We start from the raw sequence: 25,140 nt of genomic DNA, 5'->3' as shown, positions 1-25,140 counted from the left end.
ATTGAATAGGTACTCTTACCTACGAAGCCAGCTTCCCAGTCCAGGAAGCAATGTGTGTGAATTTTAAATGATAAACATCTGAGTGGAGGGTGACTGACCTATGGCCCTGGTGTACAGAATTCAAACAGTCTTGAATATGCTACCACAGTCCATTCAGCAGCTTTGGGGATTTCAAGTGTTTCCTATTTTCAATGAAGGTAATAAGACAAGAGAGTCCTAGACCAGACCATGGAAGCAAAACAGGCAGAGAACGAGGTGTTTTCTTCAATGAAGGCTGGGGAAATGATAGATGATACTTGATGATCACCTTGAGGTGGAGCAGGGATCAACATACGCAGGCTGTGTCACAAAATAAAAGGGGCACTGTTCATTTTCTTGGCCAATGAGGAACTAACTGATGGCTCATTACATGAGTAACACATAGCATCAGCAAAATGAACTAGTCAGTGCCATGTTAGAAGATCAAGTGAAAGCTATCTAGAAAAAGATCTGACAGCCAAAGAAATAAATGAATTGATTTGTTTAGATTTTTTTTTTGTTGTTGTTATTTTCAAAAATTTCAAAGTCATGAAAGACAATTGGAAAAACCAAGTGGCCGTGCCAGACTGAGAGGAACTAAGGAGAAAATGAAATGAACCAGTCTGACCTAAGTGCTTTTGTTAATGAACTTTGAGATCCCCGGTGGATTTGGAGTTGAACATGGAAGCAATATGTAACGGTCAAGTCCAATATAATCATCAGTGTATAATCTGGATGCTCATTATGTGGCTTTGTGTGGAAAGGCCTTTTGTGTTAAAAATTGACATTAAAGTACTCAGGAATATGGGACATGGTGGCAGGTCACCCTCACATTTCACTTATTGTGGTTATTGTACTTATGACTTTTCTCAAAAACTGAATTTACTTCATTTAAAAAAATTAAGTCATTTGCTTATAACATAGATTGTGTATAGGGGGTCAGAGGCTCTTTGAGAGTCAGGTGGCAAGTGAAGCCACCTTGCCAGCCTCCAGCAAGTTTTAAGCAGACTCTCAGGAAGTGAGCCTTGGTGTTGGTATTTTAAAAATTGCTTTGAAAACTGTCTTGGTGAGTCTCATCCAACCAGGGTCAGGGCTCACTGTTACAGAATTTTCATTAAGATAAAAAGAGCAATGCTATGTGCTTTTCATTCGGTGGGTGAAACAATAAGCAAAGTATTGGCCCCTTCCTATCCAAAATCATATACTGAAGTGCTTTTACAAGGAGGACAATCTTAGTGTGGTGGCAAACACCTTTAATCCCAGCACTTGGGAGGTAGAGGCAGGCAGATCTCTGTGAGTCTGAGGCCAGCCAGACCTACACAATGAAATATCCAGTATAGTTCAGTTGAACTTTTTGTTGTTGTGTTGTTATAAGACTAAGCAACTCCCCTTGTATTAAGGTGGGGTAAGGCAACCCAGTATAAGAAAAAGGTTCCTAAAAGCCAGCCAAAGTGTTAGGGACAGGGCCTGCTTCCACTGCTAGGAATCCCACAAGTAGACCAAGTTACACAACTGTCATACATATGTAGAGGGCCTAGGTCAGTCCCTTGTAGAACCATGGTTATTGGTTTAGACTCTGTGAGCTCCTATAAGCCAAGTTAGTTGTTTCTGTGGGTTTTCTTGTGATGTCCTTGACCCCTCTTGGCTTCTACAATTCTTTATCCCTATAATTTCATAGTACTAATTTTCAATGAAATATCCAGTATAGTTTGGTTGGACATTTAAATGTCTTCCTAAACTTTGAGCAATAATAGTATGTTTCAAATTACATGAACAAAGGTCACAGGTATATAATTGATAATATTTTAATTGGTAGAAAGCAATAGTCACCATAACTTAAGCTTTTCTGCTTAATTTCTATTCAATTTCTATTCAAATCTAACATATAAGTCTTAATGTGTCAAAAGGAGAAGGGAATGTTGTTATAAGATAGATGAATCTATGGTAAACACTACCTTTTTGGATAATTAAAATAAAACCTTTTATATTTATCAAACATATAAAATTTCCAGTAGGGTCCAAAGTTTAGGTAAGATTTTAGCAAATTGATGTCTTCAGCTATACCAGAAAATCTTGATGAAGATAATGAAGTCATCCTCTATAGCAATAAAACTAAAGCTGATAAGAATTAGTTCTTCCTAGGACATATATAAAGACCCCATGGTTGGCATCAAAGTAGAGGCATTCATATATGCCCTCTTCTCATTAAGTTCTAAACAAATTCTCGAGTCAGCTAGGATAACACTATATGTGGTTTAACATTTCCATTAGATGAAAATATGTAAGTATTCAAGAAATGGTTTTCCTTTCTTCCTTCCTTCCTTCCTTCCTTCCTTCCTTCCTTCCTTCCTTTCTTTCTTTTTTCTTTTCCGAGACAGGGTTTCTCTGTATTGCTTTGGAACTAGTTCTGTAGACCAAGCTGGCCTTGAACTCAAACTCACAGAGATCCATCTGCTTCTGACTCCTGAGTGCTTGGACTAAAGGTATGCCCAGCCAAGAAGTGGTTTTCTATATGTCACTTTAAAGGCAGAAATAATCTTAAAGGGTCTAGTGGATTCTATTATACAAGTAAGAATCAATAAAATAAGTATATATTAAGAATACCAGTCACTTTGGGACATTTATACAATAACAACAAATTTATTATTTATCTTTTTATTTTACTTATTTATTTTGATTTTTCAAATTACAAGGCTAGCCCTGAACTCAGAGATCTGCCTGCTTCTGCTTCCTGGGTGGTGGAACTAAAGGTGTGTGCCACAACTGCCCAGCTATTATTTATCTTTTAATTGACACAATTAAAATTTTTTTTAAATGGTAATAAATTTTTTTTTTCAGGCCAGAGCATGGTGACACATGCTTTTAAACTTAACACTTGGGAGGCAGAGGCAGGCAGATCTCTGTAAGTTAATTATCAGCCTGGTCTACATAACAAGCTCTAGGGCACAGGGACTAGTGAGTCCCTGTGTCAAGAAAAAAATTTTTCCTTAAAAATTCTTTTGGGTGAAGGTTCTATATAGGCAACAGCTGGGTCCCTCCATGTTCAATAACATGGGTTGCTGTTCTCAGCAGTGGGGCCTTGATGCCAGTGTGTGGAGAACAATCTATTGTCTTGGGAACAGCCTTGTTGTTTAGGGATCTCCATGGGACCTCTTTGGCCAACAATGCAATTGGGGGTAACCCAGTCCTGGTACTGGAAGATTTGTTTGGTTTTCTGCAGGCTACCGAAAGAGAAACATAAAAACCAAAACAGCCAGAAAACCTTTGTTCTCTAATGTTGTCCTGCTTGTGAAATATGCTAGAGTAATTAATGGTGGCCCAAAGCTTGGAAGAGTAACCAACGAATGTCTAAATTGACTTACAGACTACTCCATGAGATGGAACCCATACCAACTAATGCTTGGGTGACCAAGAACCACAGATCTAGGGTAAAACCAAATATTACTGGTCTAAAAAAAAAAGTAACAATAAAATAACTCCTAAAGATATGTTGCTATGCTCATAGATCAGCATCTTGCTTAGTCAGTATCAGAGAAGCTTCCTCCTGCAGTAGATGGGAACCAATATAGAGACTCATAGTCAGACATTGCACACACACACACACACACACACACACACACACACACACACCCCCTTGGAACACACATCTCTAAATGGGCTGTCTCCATCAAATCTTTCCCCACAGAGCTCAGGGAATCCAGTGAAAGAGGAGGTGGAAAAAGTATAAGAGCCAGAGGAAATGGATAACATCAAGCAAACAAGGTCCTCCAAATCAACGGAGCAAAGCTCCTATGAACTCATAAAGACTGAAGTAGCAAGCGCAGGGCCTATACAGGTTTGCACCATGTTCTCTGGTATATAGTATAGCTTTCAGTTTAGTTTTTTCTTTCCTGTTTCTTTTTTGAGACATGGTTTCTCTATATAAAATCCCTGGCTATTACAATCCTGGAACTCACTCTTTAGACCAGGCTGACCTTGAACTCAGAGATCTGCCTGCTGTGCTAGGATTAAAGGTGGGCTACCACACCCAGTTTAGTATTTTGATGGGACTCTCGATTGGGTGAGCTACTAGGTCTCTGATTCTTGTGATTTCTCTTGGGTTCTTTATCGTCTGTGGGTTTGCCTTGACCGACTTTAATGTGGTAATTTTATCTTATATTTTATTTTGTTACTTTTAGAAGTCTGCTCTTTTCTAATGAGGGACAGAAATGGAGTGGATATGGATGGAAAGGGAGGTAGAGAGGAACTGGGATGAGTAGCATGGATAGGGGGAATCTATCATCAGAGTAAATTGTATGAGGCAAGAATTTATTTTCAATAAAAAGGAAACAAAGAAAATAGTTACTTTTTCCTTTGCTTTTGGCCTAAAAATAGCTTTCTTTTGGCTTTCTCATTTTAGGTGTAGACTACACATTTTAACTACACATCCATCTCCATAACCCTTTGCTACCTCTACCAACTTAACTATAACTTTCTATTTATTTTACCTGTAGCCCCTGGCAAACGCAGTATTTTTTTTCTGTCCCTATGTATTTAACAACTCTAGGCATCTCATAACAGTAATCATATAATATTTTACTTTTGGCAATTGGCTTATTTCACTTAGCATAATGTCATCAGGGTTTACCCTTGTTGCAAGATGTGTGAGAATATCCTTCATATATATATGCCACATTTTACTTATCCATTCATCTGTTGGGGGCATTTGAACTGCTTCCAGGGTTTGGTCATTATGAATGATGCTGGTATAAACATATGACTGTTAGGAACATTGTGAATCCTGCTTTTGTTTTGAGAGAGGGTCTCACTATGTAGCTCTAGCTGGCCTTGAACCCACAGATCTGCTTATCTCTGTTGCCCAAGTACTAGGATTAAAGGTGTGTATACACCACTAGGGCCAGCAGTGAGTCCTGGTTTTAATTCTTTTGAATATATTGTTGGATCATATAGAATTTGTAGCTTTACATTTTTGAGGGACCTCTTTACCACTTTTGACATTGTTATGTATTACACACGTTGATTTCATTCTTGCTGGGTGGTAGTGGTCAAGCATTTAATCCCTACACTTGGAAGGCAAAGGCAGGTAGATCTCTGTGAGTTCTCTGGAGTACCTGGGACAATGGGTGCACGCTCGGGTAGTCATTGGATGGCCAAAAACACATGTAGTCTCAGGCTATTGAGTGGTCTGAGGTGCACAAGAACTGTGGAGATTACTGGTGAGCCTGAAGCATAAGCAGGATTCCCACACTGCTTTGTCTTACCTCTAGGAGACCATCCTCTGGCAGGTCTGTACAGTGAATAGCATTCTGAATCTTAGTTTTACCAAAGATTGCTCTGAGGGTCTCAGGACGTAAATGCCGGGCGATTTCCTATGAAATACACAAACACATATAGGTTAAAGTTACTAATAAGGTATTAATAAAGATACCTTAATCATTTTATTTTATAAAATCCAAGTTATACATTGAGGGTGCTAATTTTGCTTGGAAACAACATGAATATATGAAAATGTTGACCACTGAAGATGTTATTTACCAGTATAAAGTTTTTAAATATTAGTTTGTGGTGTGTGTGCGTGTGTGTACACGTGTGCACGTGTGTGTGTGTGTGTTGTGTGTGTGTGTGTGTGTGTGTGAGAGAGAGAGAGAGAGAGAGAGAGAGAGAGAGAGAACTTGTGTGTCAGTTCCCTCCCACCATATGGGACTCAGGAATTGAACTCCATTTGTTAGATTTAGCAGCAGGCTCCTTCACCTACTGAGTCATCTTTTCTGCCCTAGTGTGTTGGTTTGAATAAGAATGGCAACCATGGGCTCATGTATTTGATTGCTTAGTCACCTGGGAATGAAACTATTTGAAAGGATTAGAAGAATTAGGAGGTATGGCCTTGTTGGAATAGGTTTGATCTTGTTGAAGGAAGTGTGTCACTGTGGATGGACTTTGAGGTGTCAAAAGCTCATGCCAGGCCCAGGTTCTATCCCCTTTCTCTGCTTATGGATCAGGGTATAGCTCAGCTACATCTCCCACACCACACCTACCTGCTGCCATGCTCCCCACCACCATGTTGCCTGTCATGATGATAATAGACTATCCCTCTGAAACAATGAGCAAGCCCCCAGTTAAATGCTTTCTTTATGAGAGTTGCCTTAGTCCCAGTGTCTCTTCACAGCAAGGCCTTTCCTGTGGCCCAGAATACAATGCTTTGTATTAAGAGACAAACGTAATCACATTTCTTTTAGCCAGTGGATTATTAGAGTCACATGAAATAAGATTACTGTGAAAATTTTATAAGGTTAGTAAGCATCTTAACTTTATTTAAAATAAACCAGTTTCATAGTATTGATTTTATAGTTTTACAAACTTTAAATCTGCTTAGCATTAGATCATCTTCAGGGAGAGAAATGGCCACAAATAGCCCTGGATTTAATGAGGCTGAGATAGATACAGCAATAGATACAAGAACATGAAAAGAGAATGTAGTAACATTTGGGCAAAAGTCTTAAATAGGTAAGAAAGGGGGCAATGACGGGAAGGTAGCCTAATGGGTTTAAGCTCAGCTAATCAGGTTGATAAGACAGAAGTCAACTGGGAAACTGATCACCAGTATATCAATTCTTAAATCGAGTGGAAATTTCCACGTTGTGAAGAAAGGATCGATAATCACCAGTTGTAAGTCATGTAAGTCATGTAAGACCATGGCTGAAGTCAAGGTGAATGTTGGAAGAAAGAGAAGAACAGATTGCATGGCTAAAGTTACCAAATAACCACATTTGGGGGTATAGAAATGGAAACGGTGCCCGGCACAGCAACAGTGGATGGATGCTGAGTAACCGTTACAAGCAAGTGAAAGGTGCTTTCAAAGTTTTTACTGAGTTAATTATAGCCATGTGTCACTGTAAGGGCATGCTAAATCAGCACACATTGAGCATAGTTTCAATGTGGTTGGTACTGAATGTAGTCCCATGGGTTATAGTGGAGGGGCAATATCCTGTCATCTCATGGCGTTACAACAGTCATAATGGGGCACAACGTACTACCCCCCCCGACTGTGGGGATCAGTGGAAGTAAACATACGCTGCCAGTCACATAACCACATAGTTATGTGCAATGAGTAACATCAGATAGTAACAAGGGACTATGTGACCAGTTTGTGTACTTCTCATGCCATTCTTTGTGTTCTTGCAGCACCCCTACTCACTACAATAAGCAGCAAGCCATGCTACATGGGGACCAGGCTTTCATTTTGGATCATGTAAAAAGGGTCCTGGTTAACTGAAATGTCATATATGCATATTACACATATAGACAACCATACAACATGAAAGTGAAATGCCAAGCTCCATCTTTCCTCATCACAAGCCCCTTGCATGCTCCAACAGATTCCCCTAATTATTCTAATACATTCCTGCTCTTTCTTCTATTTATACTCTATGGTGGAAACCACCATGCACACACAATCCATCCTTAATGAACAGAAATAACTCCCAGATACAACAAAGCCACACTAAGTATTAGCAATTTCATTTAGTAGCAAAAATAAATAATCCTTTAGAAGGAACTTCTGTACTTATAAATTATAGGTTACGCTGAGAAATTGGACTCCTTAAACAGTAATATTTATTTGCACTTAAAGAGAACACCTTTCAAACCATCAAATTCCTGGCCTATTCATGCCCCTTGACAACCTGGTACCCAGCTCCCAAGTACTTGGTTATTTCATATTTCATCACAAGTACTAAAAATTCTGCTCAGGTAATCCTGTAGTGGGAGGGAGTTCCATCTTAATGAATGCCTTCTAAGTCTACAGCAGTAAAACAAACAAACAAACAGGCTGATGACTACCCTAAAACTGAAAACAAAGAAGAAAGCATTTGTTTCATTATTCTAAGGCTGTGTGCATTTAAATGAATGTCACTGAGCACTGTGGGTCTGTGCAGAAGGTGAAACATGTTTGGACAAAGAACAAATGGCTCCCATATAAGCTGCTCTCTCAGTTTTCAGTGCTGCAGGAGAGATGCAAGAAGGAAAAGGGTGTGCCATCGCTTGTCATCACTCCGTACAGGGAAGCTTCACCTTCATTTATTCTTCAGCCCTTTTGCCACTCTGGCAAGGGGCGCCACAGTCCTTACATTGCCACAGATTCTCTTCATTTGTGAGCCTCTTTGATATTTAGCGCTCTGGGTCATTCCTATGTTCCTGAAGTTCCCCTATACTCATCCCACATGGTGCCATGATCCAATCTTCTCGTCAGGTACCCAGATTTCCAACCTCTTACCACTCACAAATTCAATCTTTCTTATCTCTGGCCCTCTCTGTCCCATCCCATTTAGTGCTGGACATGTCTCTTCAGACAACACTTTAGTTCCTAACTTCTGCCCAACCCTTTACTGAACAACATCACCTGCTTATTCCCCCAGAATACTCTATCTGTCCAAAGCTAATCTCACTAACTTTATTTCAAGTGCTTCCTCTTCCTAAATTCCCTCTCTTCATGAGCAGAACCACACTTCAACCACATAATCTAGGCAAAAAGCTTTGGAGTCATCCCCAACTGCCTCTTTCCTCCTTGAGCCCCAAAGGCAGTCTGTCACATCAAATGTTCAGAATGTGTTGGATTATTCCATTAATGAGACAGTTTGATAAATCAAGGCAGGTTATTTGGATAACTTTGCTTAGAGTTGCTGTCGCTAGGAAACAGTGTTTCTTAGTGTCTTCTCTGAGAGCTCCTTCCCCCCCACCCATCCTAAAGGAAAACCTTTCCTCAGGGTTAAATTCTAGTGGCAATTTTATCCTCTTCCCAGTAAAATTGTAAATAGTGACTATAATTTTGTTAATATAAAATTTATAGCTAACCCCTCCAAATTAAAAACAACTCATTCTATCTTCCCAGTCTCTTCTAGATCATTTGGTCTCTGCTTTTTCTCCACCAAAACACTGCTCAGGGCCTATCACAAAAATCCATTTTTTTCTCTTATACAACTGGAACAAAGTGGTCATTTTAAAGATAAATGCCAACTTTGAATTTCAATATCGCTAAACATCTTAGGAAACAACAAGAAAGGTGGCTTCAAAACCGCCACCCAATAGTAACTGACTGAAAGCTGAGCAAGTTCAGTCCCGGCACTCACTCTGTTGGATGTCACATGCCAAGTCACTCATCACCTTCCCCACATCCCACTCTTGGCCACTCACCAACTCAGCTTCTGTTCTCCCATCGCCGCTGTCCCTGACATTCAGACTAGGTCACACCGGGCTATCCCAACATTTTAAAGCCCACAGTTCACTACCTAATTTATTTATTGTTCTGTGTTGTATCCTAAATATCACACTTTGCCTAGTGTATCATTGAGTCCCATTTGCTTTATAACCTGATGTTCTCATTTATTTTATATAAAAAGCTGCCTTAAATTTTCACTGAAAAAGGAAGTTTGAACTAAATGAGAAAATGAAGGATGATGTAAAATTTTCAAAAGATACAAAGTCAATTTCCAGTACAAATGTCACATGTCAGCAGGTATTTTGGACACTATGGTGCTATGATATCTATAAGAACTCTGGTGCAATTCTCTGCCAATGGATATTTTAAAAATATAAAATGCTGTTTTATTCCTTTATTATTTCAAATCTTAAAAGATTTATTTACCTTATATTATTGAGTCATTTAAAATAGTAAAACACCTGTTTAAATTATTTGCATTATTTGTTCATCATTACTGTTATTTATTTATTTATTTATTTATTTACACTGTGATGTTTTGTTGATAAGTGGCTCATTAGGAAAAAAGGCTAACTTTTGGCTCATTTCCTCATAAACATGAAAGAAGCCTCCAGAGATTACATACCATAAATAATGCAAACACTATTAGTAAGGAAATATTTTTTGTGCAGTTTTATTTACCCTTTGGTTTACTGAGGAAACGGTGACAAAAATGTGCACACTCAGTTCTGATGCCTGCCCTGGCTGTCCCTTCTGCTTCCCTCCACGCTGGTCCTCACTGTAGGCTCCCTTATCTCTCCCCCTCCTCTCATAGCTTGTGTTCACTGCCACCCCACAAGTCTCCCTTCAAGCCTCTTTTATCCCATGTTCCCTCTCTAGTTTCCTGGCTCCTCCCATATCCAGCTAAATACATATATTAACATTTAGAAGCTGTATCTGCATATGAAAGGACACACAACATTCATATTTATGAGCCTAGGTAGTCTTGCTTACATAGTATTTCCCAGTTTTATCTATTTCCCTGAAAACTCCATCATCTCGTTTCTATTTACAACCACATGAAATTCCTTCATGTGTATGCATGTTTTCATTATCTATTCATTCACTGATGGGCACCTTGCTGTCCTTGCTGTTGTGAAAAGAGCGCAGTAAACATGTGCAAGTCTTTCTGTAGAGCTGTGGAGCTCACTGAATATCTGTCCAGGAGTGACACGGGAGGGTCAGAAGGTAAGTCAGCTTTCGGTATTTTGAGAGGTTACCACCCTGCTTTCCAAAGGGGCTGTCTCAGTTCATGCTTCCACCTACAGCGAATGAGGTCTCCTTCCCCCCCCCACCCCACATCCTTTCCAGAATTGCCCTCATTTGTTTCTTGATGATTGATAAGCTAAGCTATAGAAAATCCTCTTTTTAAATCAGTGCAGTGACACATGGATTTATGCAATTCAACCATTTAAGAATATAATTGTTTATATATTGGATTCTGCTTTCAAATATAATTAAAGGGGAGATTTGAAATGCAGCAATTAAATAAATTCTCAAAATCTATTACTGTCAGTACTTATGCTAATAGATTACTGGTTAACCAACTTTCCTTTTCTCAATACTCTTTTTGGTTGGTTTGACTCAGAATGCAGAGAACAGAATACAGTATGTTTGGCAAATACAATTATGTATGTGGGGCAAAAACTTAGATGATAAATTTCTGTTTGATGAACAGCCCTGCAGTCTTAATAAAAATTCATGTGTGAGCTGCATGATGCATGCTCTACAAAGCCTCATGTGTCAAATGTGGCAAGATGAGAACAGACGGTGCAGTACAGTACATGTGGATAAATGCTGTCTGTGTCTGTCTCCTGGTTCCGACCACCTCCAGTAAATTAGTATTCTGAATATCAACTCTTTCTTTTGTATATTAATGTGCATTAGGAATCAGCATCCATCTTGTTACTCGGAGGAAAAAAAATCAAAGGAAACCATGACATAATTAAAACAGCTCTCCCTCACGAGGCTTCACTTTTAGAAAGACTAAAAAAAAAAAAAAAAAACAAAAAAACAAAAATTTAAATGGACATATTTTATATCTACTCAGGAACTTCACCTCAGAAACAGATTTGAAGGTAATAATATGAATGCATGCAAACATTCAGAAATAAGTCTTGACATCTACAAAGATGAATAAGAAAATTGGCAACAGCTGGAGGATGAGCTAAGCTCTATGCTGAACACCTACACAGCTTTTTGTTTGTTTTCTGAGACAGGAGAGTGACTCTGTGTAACAGCCCTGGATGGCCTGGAACTGACTCTGTGGACCATACTGATCTCAAACCAGAGATCTGCCTGCCTCTGCCTCCAATGAGCACTGGGATTAAAGACATGCCCCACCACAACCTGGCTTTTTAGCTTTTAATAACCATGTTATACAAGTCATTTTTTTTGTGTGTTGCAAACATACAACATATGTATGTGCACGTGTGTGCATGCATGTGGAGGCCAGAGAGCAAGCTTGGGTGTTACTTTTTTTTTTTTTTTTTTGTAACTTCTTTATTGAATCTATGGGGATTTAACTTCATGTACCCCAGGGTGTTATTCTTCAAGCCACCCAGACTACTTCTTTTTTGAGAAGGGTCTCTCACAAATCAGGAACTGATGGAGGAGGCTAGGCTCATCCAAGATCCACTTGTCTCCACTTCCACACTCCTGGAATTATAAGACCACAGCCAGCTTTTCTTAGACTAGTTCTAGGGACTGAGCTCAGGCCAAAATTACTTTACCAAGAGATCCACTTTGCCAGCCCCACAGGAGTATATTTAATAAAATTAGTGTAAAACTTAATTGAGTGGGTGTTACAAAATACTAGTTATTGGATATTTTAATCTTATTTTAAAATACACATATACAACAGTTTAAAACCAAAATTAGAGTGTTTATTTCTAAAAGAAAAAAAAAAAAAAAAACGAGGATGATAATAAAGTTTTGTTCTCTTGAGTCTTAGTTCTTTTCCATAATTTTGCTGGTTTGGGTAGCGACCCGGATTAGCTGACATGAACTGGGCCAGCTGATCAACTATTACAGAAAGTGGCAAGAAAACAACCCATGTAAAAATGCTTCTTTCCATCGCTAACAGAACAGAGATGAGTCCTTTGATTTTTTTTGTTGTCTGATTTCTCTTGTGAGGAATTAGATTCAAGGAGAGATTTGGAGCCTGGAGAGACAGCAATACAAAAACCATGTAGGCCAAGTTGACTCTCTCCAAGTAGCACAAGATACATGCACTTCCTGGGAAGAAAGTAAGCCAGCTATTCCTCTCAAAGCAAGCAAAAGATGAGTGCAATCCTATGTGGATACTTTAAAATTGGCAGTCAAGGTCTACAGTAAGCATCATCTCCTAGGAGCATCTATAATGTACACTATCCTTGGGCAAAAAAGGAAACAACGCCTTTCCCCTGAACTCGGAGTATTGCTTTCCTGGCTACTGTTAAAACCCATTGCTTGTTGATCTTTTAGTGCCCACCTCAAAGTTCCATCAAAAGGAGAATAAAAGATTTTAATAGAATTTATGTAAGCATCTACTGATCCTCCATCTTCAAGGGATATATTTAAGACCCCAGCAGATGCATGAACTCTGGCATTGTTTTTCCCATACATAAAAAATTTTTGATAAAGTTGGCTTTATAAAATAAGCACAGTAAGAGATTAATAACTAGGACAATACAGAAAATTATAATAGCCTACTATAACAAAAGTCAAAGTTCTAGAATTTTTCTTGTACTGATTTTGGACCAGGGCTGCAGATGAGTAATTGACTCTGTTGAAAACAAAACTCATCTAAGGGAGACAGCTTATACAAAGTTCTTGACTTTGACATGAGACTTTAGTCATGGGTTTTAGGATTTTTGGGAAAACTATTCATCCTTGGAACTATACTGCCCTGAACAAAAGCAAAAGTTGTAAAAATACTAGATAATTTGAGTGCTAATGCTTTTAAGTATGAATCTAGAAAAATCAGAAATAGAAATTATTTAAAATGGTCTCATCTAATCTGGCATTTATCTAAAAATAGTGTAAAGTCCATTTCCAGTAATTAACAAGATAAATCAGGGAGAAAAGACACATGATACCCCAGTTACTCATATTTATTGTCACTTACTATGGGAAATGTGTTGAGCTTGGATTTTACTTCAAATGTAAGACAAGTTTTTAAAGTACTTTTATGAAAAGTACAGACTTCTTTCATAATATGAATAACTAGTTCCTAAGTCATTAGCGAATATTTTCATCATATTTGAATTAAGTGCTTTCAAAAATTTCATGCTTTCAATTAAGTGTATAGAAATAATGGTTTTTTTTTTTTTTTTTTTTTTTTTGCTTATTATCTGGTATGAACAAACAAAAAAAATCAACACTCAAAATTAGAAAGGGTCCCATATGCCTACATGGTCACATTGGAGGGCTCTTTAAGTCCTTTTCTTTGGCCTTGCAAGTATTCAGACCGTCTCATCGAGACATAAATATAATGCCTTACTGACAATATCCTGAGAAAATCATGGCTCAGTATTATTCATGCTAATAGTAACTGAGCCTGGACTTAAGCCTGGCACTGATTTGGTCGGCTTTTTACTCAAGAGTAGACTTGTAAAATAATGGGCTCTTTTGTATCCAAAATTGGTCATTTCCAGAGTCTCAAAAGCTTTAAGCATATTTCCTTTCCATCTTATGCACAGACTACTGTCCTAAGTAGTGCCCCTGGAAGCTGACATTTGAAGCTGACAAACAGCACATGTGTGTTAAGGGAGATAAAGCCGGCACATGTGTGCCAGCCTCCTGGGGTTCCAATTGCTAGCAGCCCCAGCTGGTGCTGTGGCTCATCTCAGTGCTCAGGGAAACTGAAGTCCTGCCTTCTGACTGTCAGAGGGACACATCTGACAGGAATATGGTTACTCTAAAGTCTTTTAGGGGAAAAGATGCTATAACTTTTTAACAATGGAAAAATAAGTACCGTTTTGTTGTCCTGTATTGAACCTGGGGCCTCACTCATACTAGGCAACCAATCGCTTTATCACTGAGTTACATTCTCAACCTTAAGAGAGCTTAAATTATTTAATATTTATTATTTATTAAATATTAATACCAGTTAATATTTATTGAAGAAATACAAAGAATTATCTGAACATTCATTTAAATATATATATATATATATACATACATATATATATTATTTGTTAGATACCAGATATCCTGAAAATATCAGTGAAAGAAAAGACAAAACTCCTTTCCTTTCCCATGTTTATAGGGTAGTAGCAGGAAATGAAAGCATGTGTCTAGTAAACAACCTGTGTACAATGTTGAGGTGCTGACACTTATTACCATAAGTGATGAAGAGTACGACAATATTGCAACTGTCCATGGAGGTAGGAGGTGAGCTAGATCCCTTCAAGAACGGCACACTCAGACACAAATACCACTAAGCACAACAATGTGCCAACTTGGATTCCTGTGAATGAATCGTGGGTGATGTGTGGATCACCACACTGCTGTTGCTAAGAGCTAAAAGTGCTCTGAGAATGTCTTCCAGCTACATTCTATTCTTCCTGCTGCTCTTGAAGTCTCCTTAGGGAGAACACTGTGATTTAGAAGCACAAGTGTTCCTTTGGAGGACTCTTGCAGACGACCATGCTTACTGTCCACCTTTAGACGGGCACCTTTTCCTCATTCCCATCTTTTCACTGCATTTATTTCACCTGTTGTGTATCTATCTTGCCAGTAAAACAAAGACTGCCAGACACCAGACAATGGGTTTGTTGTGTCAGTCTCCCCAGCATCACTGTACCCTATGGACTAGGAATGCCTGACATATAAATAGCGCTTGGTATAGGGCTGAATAAATAAAAGCCATAATTCAGAATGAGTTTTAGAAAGGAACAAGATTATAAAATCACTAATATTCCAGTAATTAACCAAGCCTCGACCTTTATAGGTTTTTTTTTTTTTTTTTTTTTTTTTTAAACAAGGTTTAAATAAGGACTAATGTAGCACAGGCTAGCTTGAATTCATTGTGTTGCGGAGGCTGGCTCTGAATTCATGACCTTTCTTTTTCTGCCTCCTAGCAACAGAGATTGCAAATGTGTGCCACCATACCTGCTGACATTAATATCTGCAGTGTCAACTACTCAGGGACAAAGCTATGTGCTCTGCAACATTTTGTATTCCAGCCTAGGTCAGTGAGTGGAAGCAAATTAACAAATGAGCCCCTCCCACAGACCACCCAGTCTCTAATGTCACAAGGACTCTGCTGTTCTGCTGGTGGTCACACATCTGTAGGCAAAGCTATCTGGTAGAATCATATGAAAATTGGAGATTGAAGGGCTCAGGATGTAGTCCCTTGAGTACTAAGAACCTTCAATACTCATTCCTAACCTAACAGGACAATCTGGTGGGGTGCCTGACTACAGAGAATGGTTCAGTGAGCTGAGCAGATTTATTTATGTTCTGTCTCCTTGTAGATAAAATGGGGTAACAATAATATCAGTAAATAATGGCATCTATATCTCACTGAATCACTGTTAAGACTAAATCAGGTACCTTATACTCTAACTGATTTACAAATTAAAAAGAATTAAAAATATATTATTTGTTATAAGCTCAGTAACCTTATTATGTATTATAAAGACCTATCTGATGTTTCAAACTAAATTTTCTAGTTTTACTATCTATATGATATCTGTCTTAGGGTTTTTATTGATGAGTAGAGACACCAAGATCACAAAAGCTCTTACAAATGAAAACATTTAATTGGGATGGCTTGCCTACAGTCAGAGTTTCAATTAGCATCTCGGCAGGAAACAGTGGCACACAGGCAGACATTATGCTGAAGAAGTAGCTGATAGAGTCCTACATCTTGCAGGCAATAAGAAGTTGACTGAAACACTGGATAGCATCCTGAGCATAGGAGACCTTAAAGCCCACCACACAATGATATACTTCCTCCAACCAGGCCATACCCACTCAAATGAAGCCACACCTCCTAATAGTGCCACTCTCTATGAGATCATGGGGGGGGGGGATTACTTTCAAATTACCACACTATGCCTTGAGATGAAAGAGTAGATACTCATTTCACCTCGGAGAAATTCCATTCTGTTAGATTTGCCCACTTAGATCAAAACCTCTGTGAAGGTTTTGTATTTACTCTAAAGAAACAGAATCATTCATTCAAAAACCAACCAACCAAACAAACAAACAAAAAAAGGAGTCTTCTTATACTTCTGGAAAGCACTGATCTAACTCTTCATTTAGTTTCCTATTGCCCATGAGCTTCTGTTTTCCTTCCTATAATAGATTATAAGAACTATCTAGCAATGTATTGACTATTAGATTTTAATACATATCTGATTTGGCTTTATTCAACTTTAAACTTATGTCTGTTGAAGCTCTTAAATGTGAGGAGTTCCTTGAGCCAGTCAGCTCTCTTTAGAGATGATAACATTCTACTGGAAGTTTCTTTTCCTTCTTAAAAGACACATAACAAGAAGGGTGAAGATCATAAACAAAAAAGTTTCCCATGAATTTTCTGACCCACCACAGGATTGTTCTGTATGATCAAAACAAGAGCCCTATAAACATACTGTGGTGATCTCAGCAATTATGACCCCTATGGGCTCCTATATTTGAATGCTTAGCCATCAGGGAGTGGCACTATTTGAAAAGGATTAGGAGGTGTGGCCTTGCTGGAAGAAGTGTGTTACTGGGGTGGGCTTTTGGGTCAGGATGTAGCACTCGGCTTCTTCTCCAGCACCATGCCCACATGCCACCATGATGATAACAAACTAAGCCTCTGAAACTATAAACAAGTACTTAATTAAATACTTTCCTTTATAAGAATTGCCTTGGTTATGGTTTATCTTTACAGTGATAGGATAGTAACTAAGACACATGTTACTAGTGTAGAATAATAGTTATTTCAGCAAATGTCTGCTTTTTTACTATTCCTTAACAAGATAAAACAATGTAGTTTACTTAAGAAACAATAATTACTACTGTAATATTTCCCCACACTAATTTCTTAATGCTCCACATTCTAATTGGGGCAATGTCAGGAGTCTCCTAATCTCATACAATTTTAGCTTTACTACAACAAACACATGCTCCTCTGAATGAACAAGACTGTCACTCCAAAGGCAGCATTTAGCATGCCCTTCCTTACTCAACCACTCTCATAAAAATCATGATCTATAGGCAAGTTATCCCCAAGCTCATTCAAGTCTTCCTATCCTTCTCTCCACCTGTGGTGTGGTACCAATGACGCATTAACTAAGAACACAAGAAAAAAGAAAGTAGGAAAATTAGCTGGTAATATTTACAGCATGCCAGGCACTGTTCTAGGAAGCATGACCACATTAGCTGACATAAGCATCACATAGGGTTATTTTTTGTTTTATTGGTGAAGAAGCACTTTCAGGCTTTTTTTTTTTTTTTTTTTTTTTTTCCGAGCCCTACTACCAAGCAACTATGCATTATGCATACTTCCTCTTTTGTTCTTGACCCCACAGAAGTCAGACATGGCCGATGGGAATGTGAGAGCCTGTTGCTCTCCCATAGCCTCCCAGTGTATTATACATTTTAAGGTCTGCTCATGGTCTGTTCCTTCCAGTAGACTGTAACTTCTGTAGGGCAAGGGCGATTGCCTTGTCTATTGACTGCTGTATCTCCAGTCTTTAGGACAGTACTGAATACACAAGAGGGCTCCACAAAATACTTGGCAAATGAAGAAGGAACGAGTCCACCCAAACAACCAATTAATTAACATAATTAATGGAATATAAACATAAGAGTTGGAGCAGAAGTTAAGAGGATGAACAGGAAGGATTTGCTGATGTATTATAAGAGATATCTTAGAGGACTAGGCCAGAGAAGGGAAGATTACTGCTAGTAAAGGAACAAAGGGTAAAACTTCCGTGGGCTAAGATAACATTTTCTAATTCCAGGAAGGCTTATTGGAACTCTGTAGATCTCCTATTCTTTAGGACAAGGATTCTCAATCTCACCTTGTCCCAACAATCTCTTTTTGAAATCTGATGACGTCTATGAACTTTTCCCAAGGCCAAGTGTTAAAATTCTATTCTAATGTTTGAATCACATTTTCTGATACAGTATAACACATGTACTTATTAAGATCTAGTATCAGTTTATAAACAACGAAAATGAAAAACACAAAATCAAAACCCACAGTGGAGTAGTAATCACAACTACACTTTCTGGAGTCAAGATCCAAGAACATGAACGCCTCCAAACTAAATCGTGAGTCTGGGCTCCTGAAAGACCAAGAACTCAGCTTAGTCACTCTTACTATAACCCAATCACAGAACCTAGCAGCTTACACATACTACTCCAACAAGAGATGTTCACTGAATAAACAAGTGTAAAGGAAGAGAATCAGCATGTTTTTCTTTTCAGTACTGTCATGTCTACAGGATACCCACACGCTCACTCTTCAGTTCTTCCTCAGTGAGCACTTCCTGCCATCACCTGCCTGTACTTGAGTACCATAAGGAATACCCATGTGCTCATACTCCAATTCACCCTCAGTGCACACTTCCTCTGCTATTACCTGCCTGTACTTCAGCACCATAAGGAAGAAAGAATTTGCTGTGAAGTGATGTTTTTCCTTTCAGCCAGGACTTTAATCATATCATCTCTCACCTTTACCACTTACTCATTCATCACATTCTGCTCAGATGCCATGCTCTTCAGTAAGCATCTTTGCTACCTATTCTTAGGCTGAGCTACCTATGTTAAATTGTGGGTTTCTGTTTCATTTGTAAATATTTAGCAATGGGATGGTCACAATGCATGAAAATTAACCACTTACATTCTTTTTTTCCCTGGGTTGTCCTCAAACTCATGAGATCAAATGACCCTCCCACCTTATATTCCAACTATCATGTGTACCACTTTGCCTAGTTGAAGCCTCTGTCTTTATATCCATCAGTGCTGGTACAGGCTCAATAATTATTTACTGTGTATATGAGAGAATGAAATAATGACAAAGCTTAATTTTTTTTCTTTTTTGTTAATTTTATTTCTCTAAGTTTTCCTATTTGGTCAGCTGAACATTCAGATTTTAATTTTCTCAAAAAATTAACAAAAACCCCATTTGACTATCAAATAGGAAGCATAAATGAAAATCAACAAGATGGCTTTCTCCTCGGGTCAAAGGTACCCTTCCCTAACTTCTCATGACTGACAATCAGTAAACACACAGCATCAGCACCACTCTCTCCCAGTGTCCTCTATACTAAGCATTACCTTTCACAACCCATGTATCATTTCTACCCTTTCTCTCTAAAAAATACAAAGGAGGTCTTGTTGGCATTCTTGATGCTGTCAATCTGTTCCTTCTTTACTTCTAGAATCCCTTTCTTTAATCTCTTTCAATTTAATTTGCTCCAATTGTACCAAAGAAACAATTCTGTAATAATTCTTAAAATTGAGTTACATATAAAGAATTCCTCTTTCCTAATATATAAGAATTACATTTTCTACCTTATTTCCTCTACTTAGGAAGATCCTTATTTCCTCATGCTTCCAAAAATGCATTTCACTGAAGCCAAGGATGTAATCTTGCTGTGCACCACAGGAAGCTCCTGGTCCTTCACTGTTGTCGTTGCACCTATGATGCAGCCTTTTCATACCCTGCATCTTCCTTGCACTTGATTTTTCCTTTCTTCCTCTAACCAGGCTTAACATTGCCCTTGTATTGTGTGCTCTCCAACACACACTTCTTCAACACTTGAGCATTCCTCAACTACCAAATGTTTAGTCTTTATTTGCAGTTTCCACTGACAGTCCAATTGTTCTAGAAGCTCTATATACATGTATGTATTGTATGTCACTGTTATATCCCACTTATCTAGTTCAATTGCTTATATTTTTCTATGCATCTAGAATAAAGCCACCATATTTACATTTTCATATTTAGTTCTACACCCATTCTGTTTGAAAGGATAATACTTTAGAAAAATTTTATTTCAAAGTTTAAAAAACAACTTGCTTTGACTCATAATTTATCAAATGGAAAGAAGAAAACAGTGCCATAGTAAATAATCCATTCTCTGTTGTCACTAGGCAAATAAGAATTAATGTTTTGTAAAACACTATTTTAACAATTTTTGCACATTTTCACTTTGTGTATTTTATAAGATAAAAAATTAAAATTGAACTTGTTAAAATAGTTAGTTAATTAATGACACAAAATAGATCAATAGTTTAAAAACTTACAGGATCAGCAGGTCCACAGAATTCTCGAAATGTCTTTGTAGGGTTGTTCTGTTGGATCTCTATTGCTACACAAGAGCCAGAGCACATTTCTGTCACCATATCCTTTGATACACAATGTAAGAGGAAACAAAAGAATTAAAAGAACTGAATATTTTACCTGGATTTTTTTCATTGCACTACGTTCCCACTATTTCCTATCTGAAAATGGCCACCTCTGACTTATTCCCATTTGTGTCCTGGACAGTTGCACCTTCTGCATTATGGTTACTTTTGCTTCAAAAGTGTGTCATCATTTCATCTCTACTCCTAGTATCATTACATTCCAAGGTCATGCTTTGACTCCTCTCATCACCTAAAATCACTTCTAGCTTATCTTCCTTTCAGATTCCCTCTTTTCCTCAGCACATTTTCACCAAACTGATATTCCTAAAATATAAATAGTGGTGTTTCTCCTGGAGGACCTTTAAAAATCTATAATGTAGTAAGCAGCAAGGAATAACATCTACAAACTAGAAAAAAATAGATTATCTAGTTTCCAGGTATTGAATGGTAGGGGCCAAGGGACTGTGACTCTTGGGAAGGAGGGGCAGTGTAGTAAGCCAGAGAGTTCCCCACCTTCCAAAGCTTAAAAACAAGACTCAGAGCAGTCAACCTGAACCAATGTCACTTAACTGAAAGTCAGAGCAAAGCCCAGCACTCTACAGGAAACAACCCATTACATCACAGTCAATACACTACAAAACAGTTATCATTACCAGGCATGAGAGAAGTAGGAGAATACAAGCCACCAGAAGAACCAAAGTCAGCAATTAGATATGGATTCGGCATCATTATTACAGCTGTTATAAATGAGCCTGCATGCTCAAGTTAAAGGAGAAACACACATATTATAAGGAAAATTAAGTAATAGAAGATTCAAATCTAGAAATGAAATCAAAGACATGTAACTAGAAGGTGCTTTGGATGGGAGAGCAGGGCACAACAGTGCAGATCAGTGAATCTGAAAGAGGTACTTGAAACTGCTTCAGCACAAGCAAGGGAACTAACAATGAAGAAAAACTAAAGGGACTGTGGGACAATGTCACACTATCTACCACAGTGTGCTGGAAGTCAAGTTGACAGAGAACTATTTCAGGAAATAACTCATAAAATCTTTTCCAAATTCCTATCCATAAACCTCTAAGTCCAACAAAGGATTATGAAGGGGGAGGGGAGCACTGGAAGAAAAGTTAAGAGAGTCCATCAAAACCAGCAAGAAACAAAACAAATCTTAGAAGTTAAGAAAAACAAAACATTACAGAACAGGAGAGCAAAGACAGGCAATAGCAACAGCATCAACAGGGCCTGTCTAAAACATGTACCCAAATCACAACATATTTTTAAAAACAGAGACATAGAAAGAGTTCTTCAGACAAACAAGAACTATGAGAAGTCAATACCACAGTGGTTATCAACCCCCTAAGAGTCACATATCAGATATCCTGTATATCAGATATTTACATTACAGTACATAATAGTAGCAAAATTATAGTTAGAAAGTAGCAATGAAATACTTTTATGATTGGGGTTCACCACAATATGAGAACCACTGCCAATACCAGAATCCCCGTCTGTAACATATGGTCAACACATTGTAAATAGATATGAAATTCTCAAAGAATAAACAAAAACTGTTCAAGTTCTCAAGAGGAGCGAGATGGACAGAAAATACGGACCTACACACAACAGGAGTAAATGTGGATAAATATAAAACACTTTTCTATTTTAGATGCCTTAAAGATAACTATTCAAGGGCTCATAAGCTCTCATGCGTAGCCAAGGAGCTAAAGGTAGTTGATGGCTTCTGGGGGACAGAGTGGAGGTCTGGGGGGACCTGGAAAGAATTAATGGAAGGAATGGGGAGAATACAATCAAAACATATTGTATGCATGTATGAATCTACAAGAAAATTAAATAAAATGTGTTCAAAACAGAAGAAAAGATAATTGTTCAAGGAAAGATATTGGCTTTTGTTGTTGTTTTTGTTTGTTTAAGAACGTAGCCCCAGGTATGTCAACTACATTAGAGTGAATGGCCTCATGCACATTAGTATATGGGCAGCCACAGCAGGACTCAGTGGGTTACTGGGTTACTTATTTATTTATTTGCCTACTGATTTTTGAGACAAGGTCTCACTATGTAGCAGGGGCTGGCCTAGACCTTGCTATGTAGACCTCCTGTTCTCTGCTTCTGAGTGCGGAGGTTGAAGGAATGCCCAGGACAGTGAGCATTTTGTTTGTTTTGACTTTTGGGAGGGGATGGGAGCTTGGGGGTGGGAGCCTGGAAAGGGTTAAAGGAAGGAGTGGGGGAAAATAAGTCAAAATACATTGCATGCATGCGTGAAATTTCAAAAAATTCAATTAAAAAAAATAAAAAAGAATATCCAAAGGAAAATATTATTAGTGTATTACAGAGTTTATCATACAAATAAAAATAAGTGATAAAATAATGCCTAGGATAAGGGGAAAGGTTTTTTTGGGGGGGTTGTTTTTTGATTTTTTTTTAACATATGGATCCCAGTTCCCTCTCCTTCCCTGCCTTCCTCCCTCCTTCCTTATTTCCCTCTCTGCCCCCTCACATGCACCCCAACCACCTTCTCCTCCCATCCCCCCCCCACTCCACTTGTAGGGTGATGCCATCCAGGAGGGGTCATGTAAATCTGTCAAGTCATTTGAAGTAGGGACTAGGACTTCTCTCCTGTCTCTAGGTTAAGGGAGTATCCCTCCATGGGGGATATGTCCACAAGGTCCTTTTGTGCACCAGGGATACATCCTGGTTCCACTGTCTGAGGTCCCTTAGACTGCTCAGTCCTTCTAGCTGAGACCCATATTCAGGGGGGCCTGAGTCAGTCCCATGCTGGATTCCCAGCTATCAGTCTGGGAGCCCGTTAGCTCTTCCTTGTGCAGGTCAGCTGTCTCTATGTGTTTTTGCAACCTGGTCTTGTCCTCTCCCTCTGCATCTGGATTCTAGTTTGACTCAGTGTTTAGTTGTGGGTGTTTGCTTCTGTTTCTAACAGGCACTAGATGAGGACTCCATGATGGTGGATAAATTAGTCGTTGATCTCATTATCAGGGAAGGGCATTTATGGTAGCCTTTCCATGGTTGCTCAAATTGTTAGTTGGCGGCAGTCTTGTAGGTCCCCAGACCTTTCTTTAGGTTCAGTTTTCTCTTCAAACCAATAATGGCTCTCTCTTTTATGTTCTCTTTCTCTCTCTCTCTCTCTCCCCCCCCCCCCAACTTTTTTTTTTTTTTTTTTTTTTTTTTTTTGATTTTCCTAGACTGGGTTTTCCTGTGTAGCTTTGGAGGCTGTCTTGGATCTAGCTCTTGTCTTCAACTCGGGCTGGACTCAGAGATCTGCTTGCCTCTGCCTCCCAAGTGCTGGGATTAAAGGTGTGTGCCACCACCACTTGGCATTTTTAGGTTTTTAACTGGATGCGAAACGATATAATTAAGAAGAGGATTGGAGAAAAGTGCTTCTTACAGTGTCTGGAACACTCAACACATCTTTTCACTTTAGATAAAAGTGAAAATAAACAGAGACTTTGAGGAAGAGCAACAGGTGGGGTTTCTGGAAGTGAGTCAAGCCCAGCAGCAGAGTGATGCTAGGAAGAAATGAGGTTGGATTCTACATGGCTATGCTAGCCCAAATGACTTCAGCGCATTTATAATGCACAAGGCCAAACAAAAATAACTTATTATAGGACATATCTAAACATTAACCCAAACACTGTCACTCTACCTAATGGAAATGACAGAGTTAGAGGAAAGGACTTCATAAGTAATGTGATATGTATTACCCTATTTAGAATACCTAAATGCACCCCAACAGCACTTTGCTATTTTTATACCTAATTGTGTTGGATTTGATTTTCTATTTCATGCTATTAAAGTACTGCCTACAGATAAAATGCCAAGTTCTCAGTATGAAGAGTTATCAACACATTTTTTGAAAAGGAGAAAAAAAAAATCAGCCTTCATTCTTTCTTCCTTCCTTTTCTTCTTTGTGCCTCTCACTTTGTGTTACTGTTGGCAGCAGTCAACATTTAGAACAGCAGGTATATAGCCTATTCCATTCAAATGAGCAAAAAAGAAGAAAGAACAGACAATGCGCAAAGAATACCACCAAACACATAATTATCTTTCTTTAAAAATTGACTCAAAATGTATTGGTCTTCCCAGTTTTTAGTTAAGGGGACATTTTCTAAAAACTTGGTTGCTTATTTTTTAAGAGTCTTTTGCTGACCTAAGACAGTCAGTTGTATGTGGAATATTAAATGTCTATCCTCATTCAAACTTAACATCTATTAACATACTTCATGTGCCTTTATCACAAAACTGTAAAGTCTATAGTAGATGTTCAATCAGTATATGCTTTTATCATGATGACAGAATAAGGTCAAAATTATCAGCCTTTTTCAGATAATTTTGAAGTTAAGTTTGAATGTAATATAAATTATCAACAAAAAAATCCACTGTCAAAGACTACTACTAAACTCAACAGTAACAAAACCCACAGCAGCAGCAGCTAATATTCACCAAGTACTCTCAACCAAGAGATCACTTTACATGATGTTTGAATTAGTTCTCACATCAAC

General features: G+C 38.3%; 1 protein-coding gene across 2 annotated transcripts in view; it reads right to left on the bottom strand.

Moving 5' to 3' along the window:
* Nme7 (NME/NM23 family member 7) overlaps window positions 1-25,140 on the bottom strand; it is a 120,143-nt gene that overhangs the window by 27,031 nt on the left and 67,972 nt on the right. For both annotated transcript variants that reach the window (XM_051186150.1, XM_051186151.1), the window contains 2 exons: window positions 20,507-20,608; window positions 5,280-5,387 (listed from right to left, as the gene is read on the bottom strand). In XM_051186150.1, the coding sequence (XP_051042107.1) occupies window positions 5,280-5,387; window positions 20,507-20,608 (210 nt within the window). The remainder of the gene's footprint in view (window positions 1-5,279; window positions 5,388-20,506; window positions 20,609-25,140) is intronic.

This window comes from Phodopus roborovskii, unplaced genomic scaffold (genome assembly GCF_943737965.1).
Source record: "Phodopus roborovskii unplaced genomic scaffold, PHOROB, whole genome shotgun sequence".
Taxonomy (NCBI): domain Eukaryota; kingdom Metazoa; phylum Chordata; class Mammalia; order Rodentia; family Cricetidae; genus Phodopus; species Phodopus roborovskii.
The sequence above is the reverse complement of the archived record's forward strand: the minus strand, read 5'-3'. Positions and strand labels throughout refer to the sequence as shown.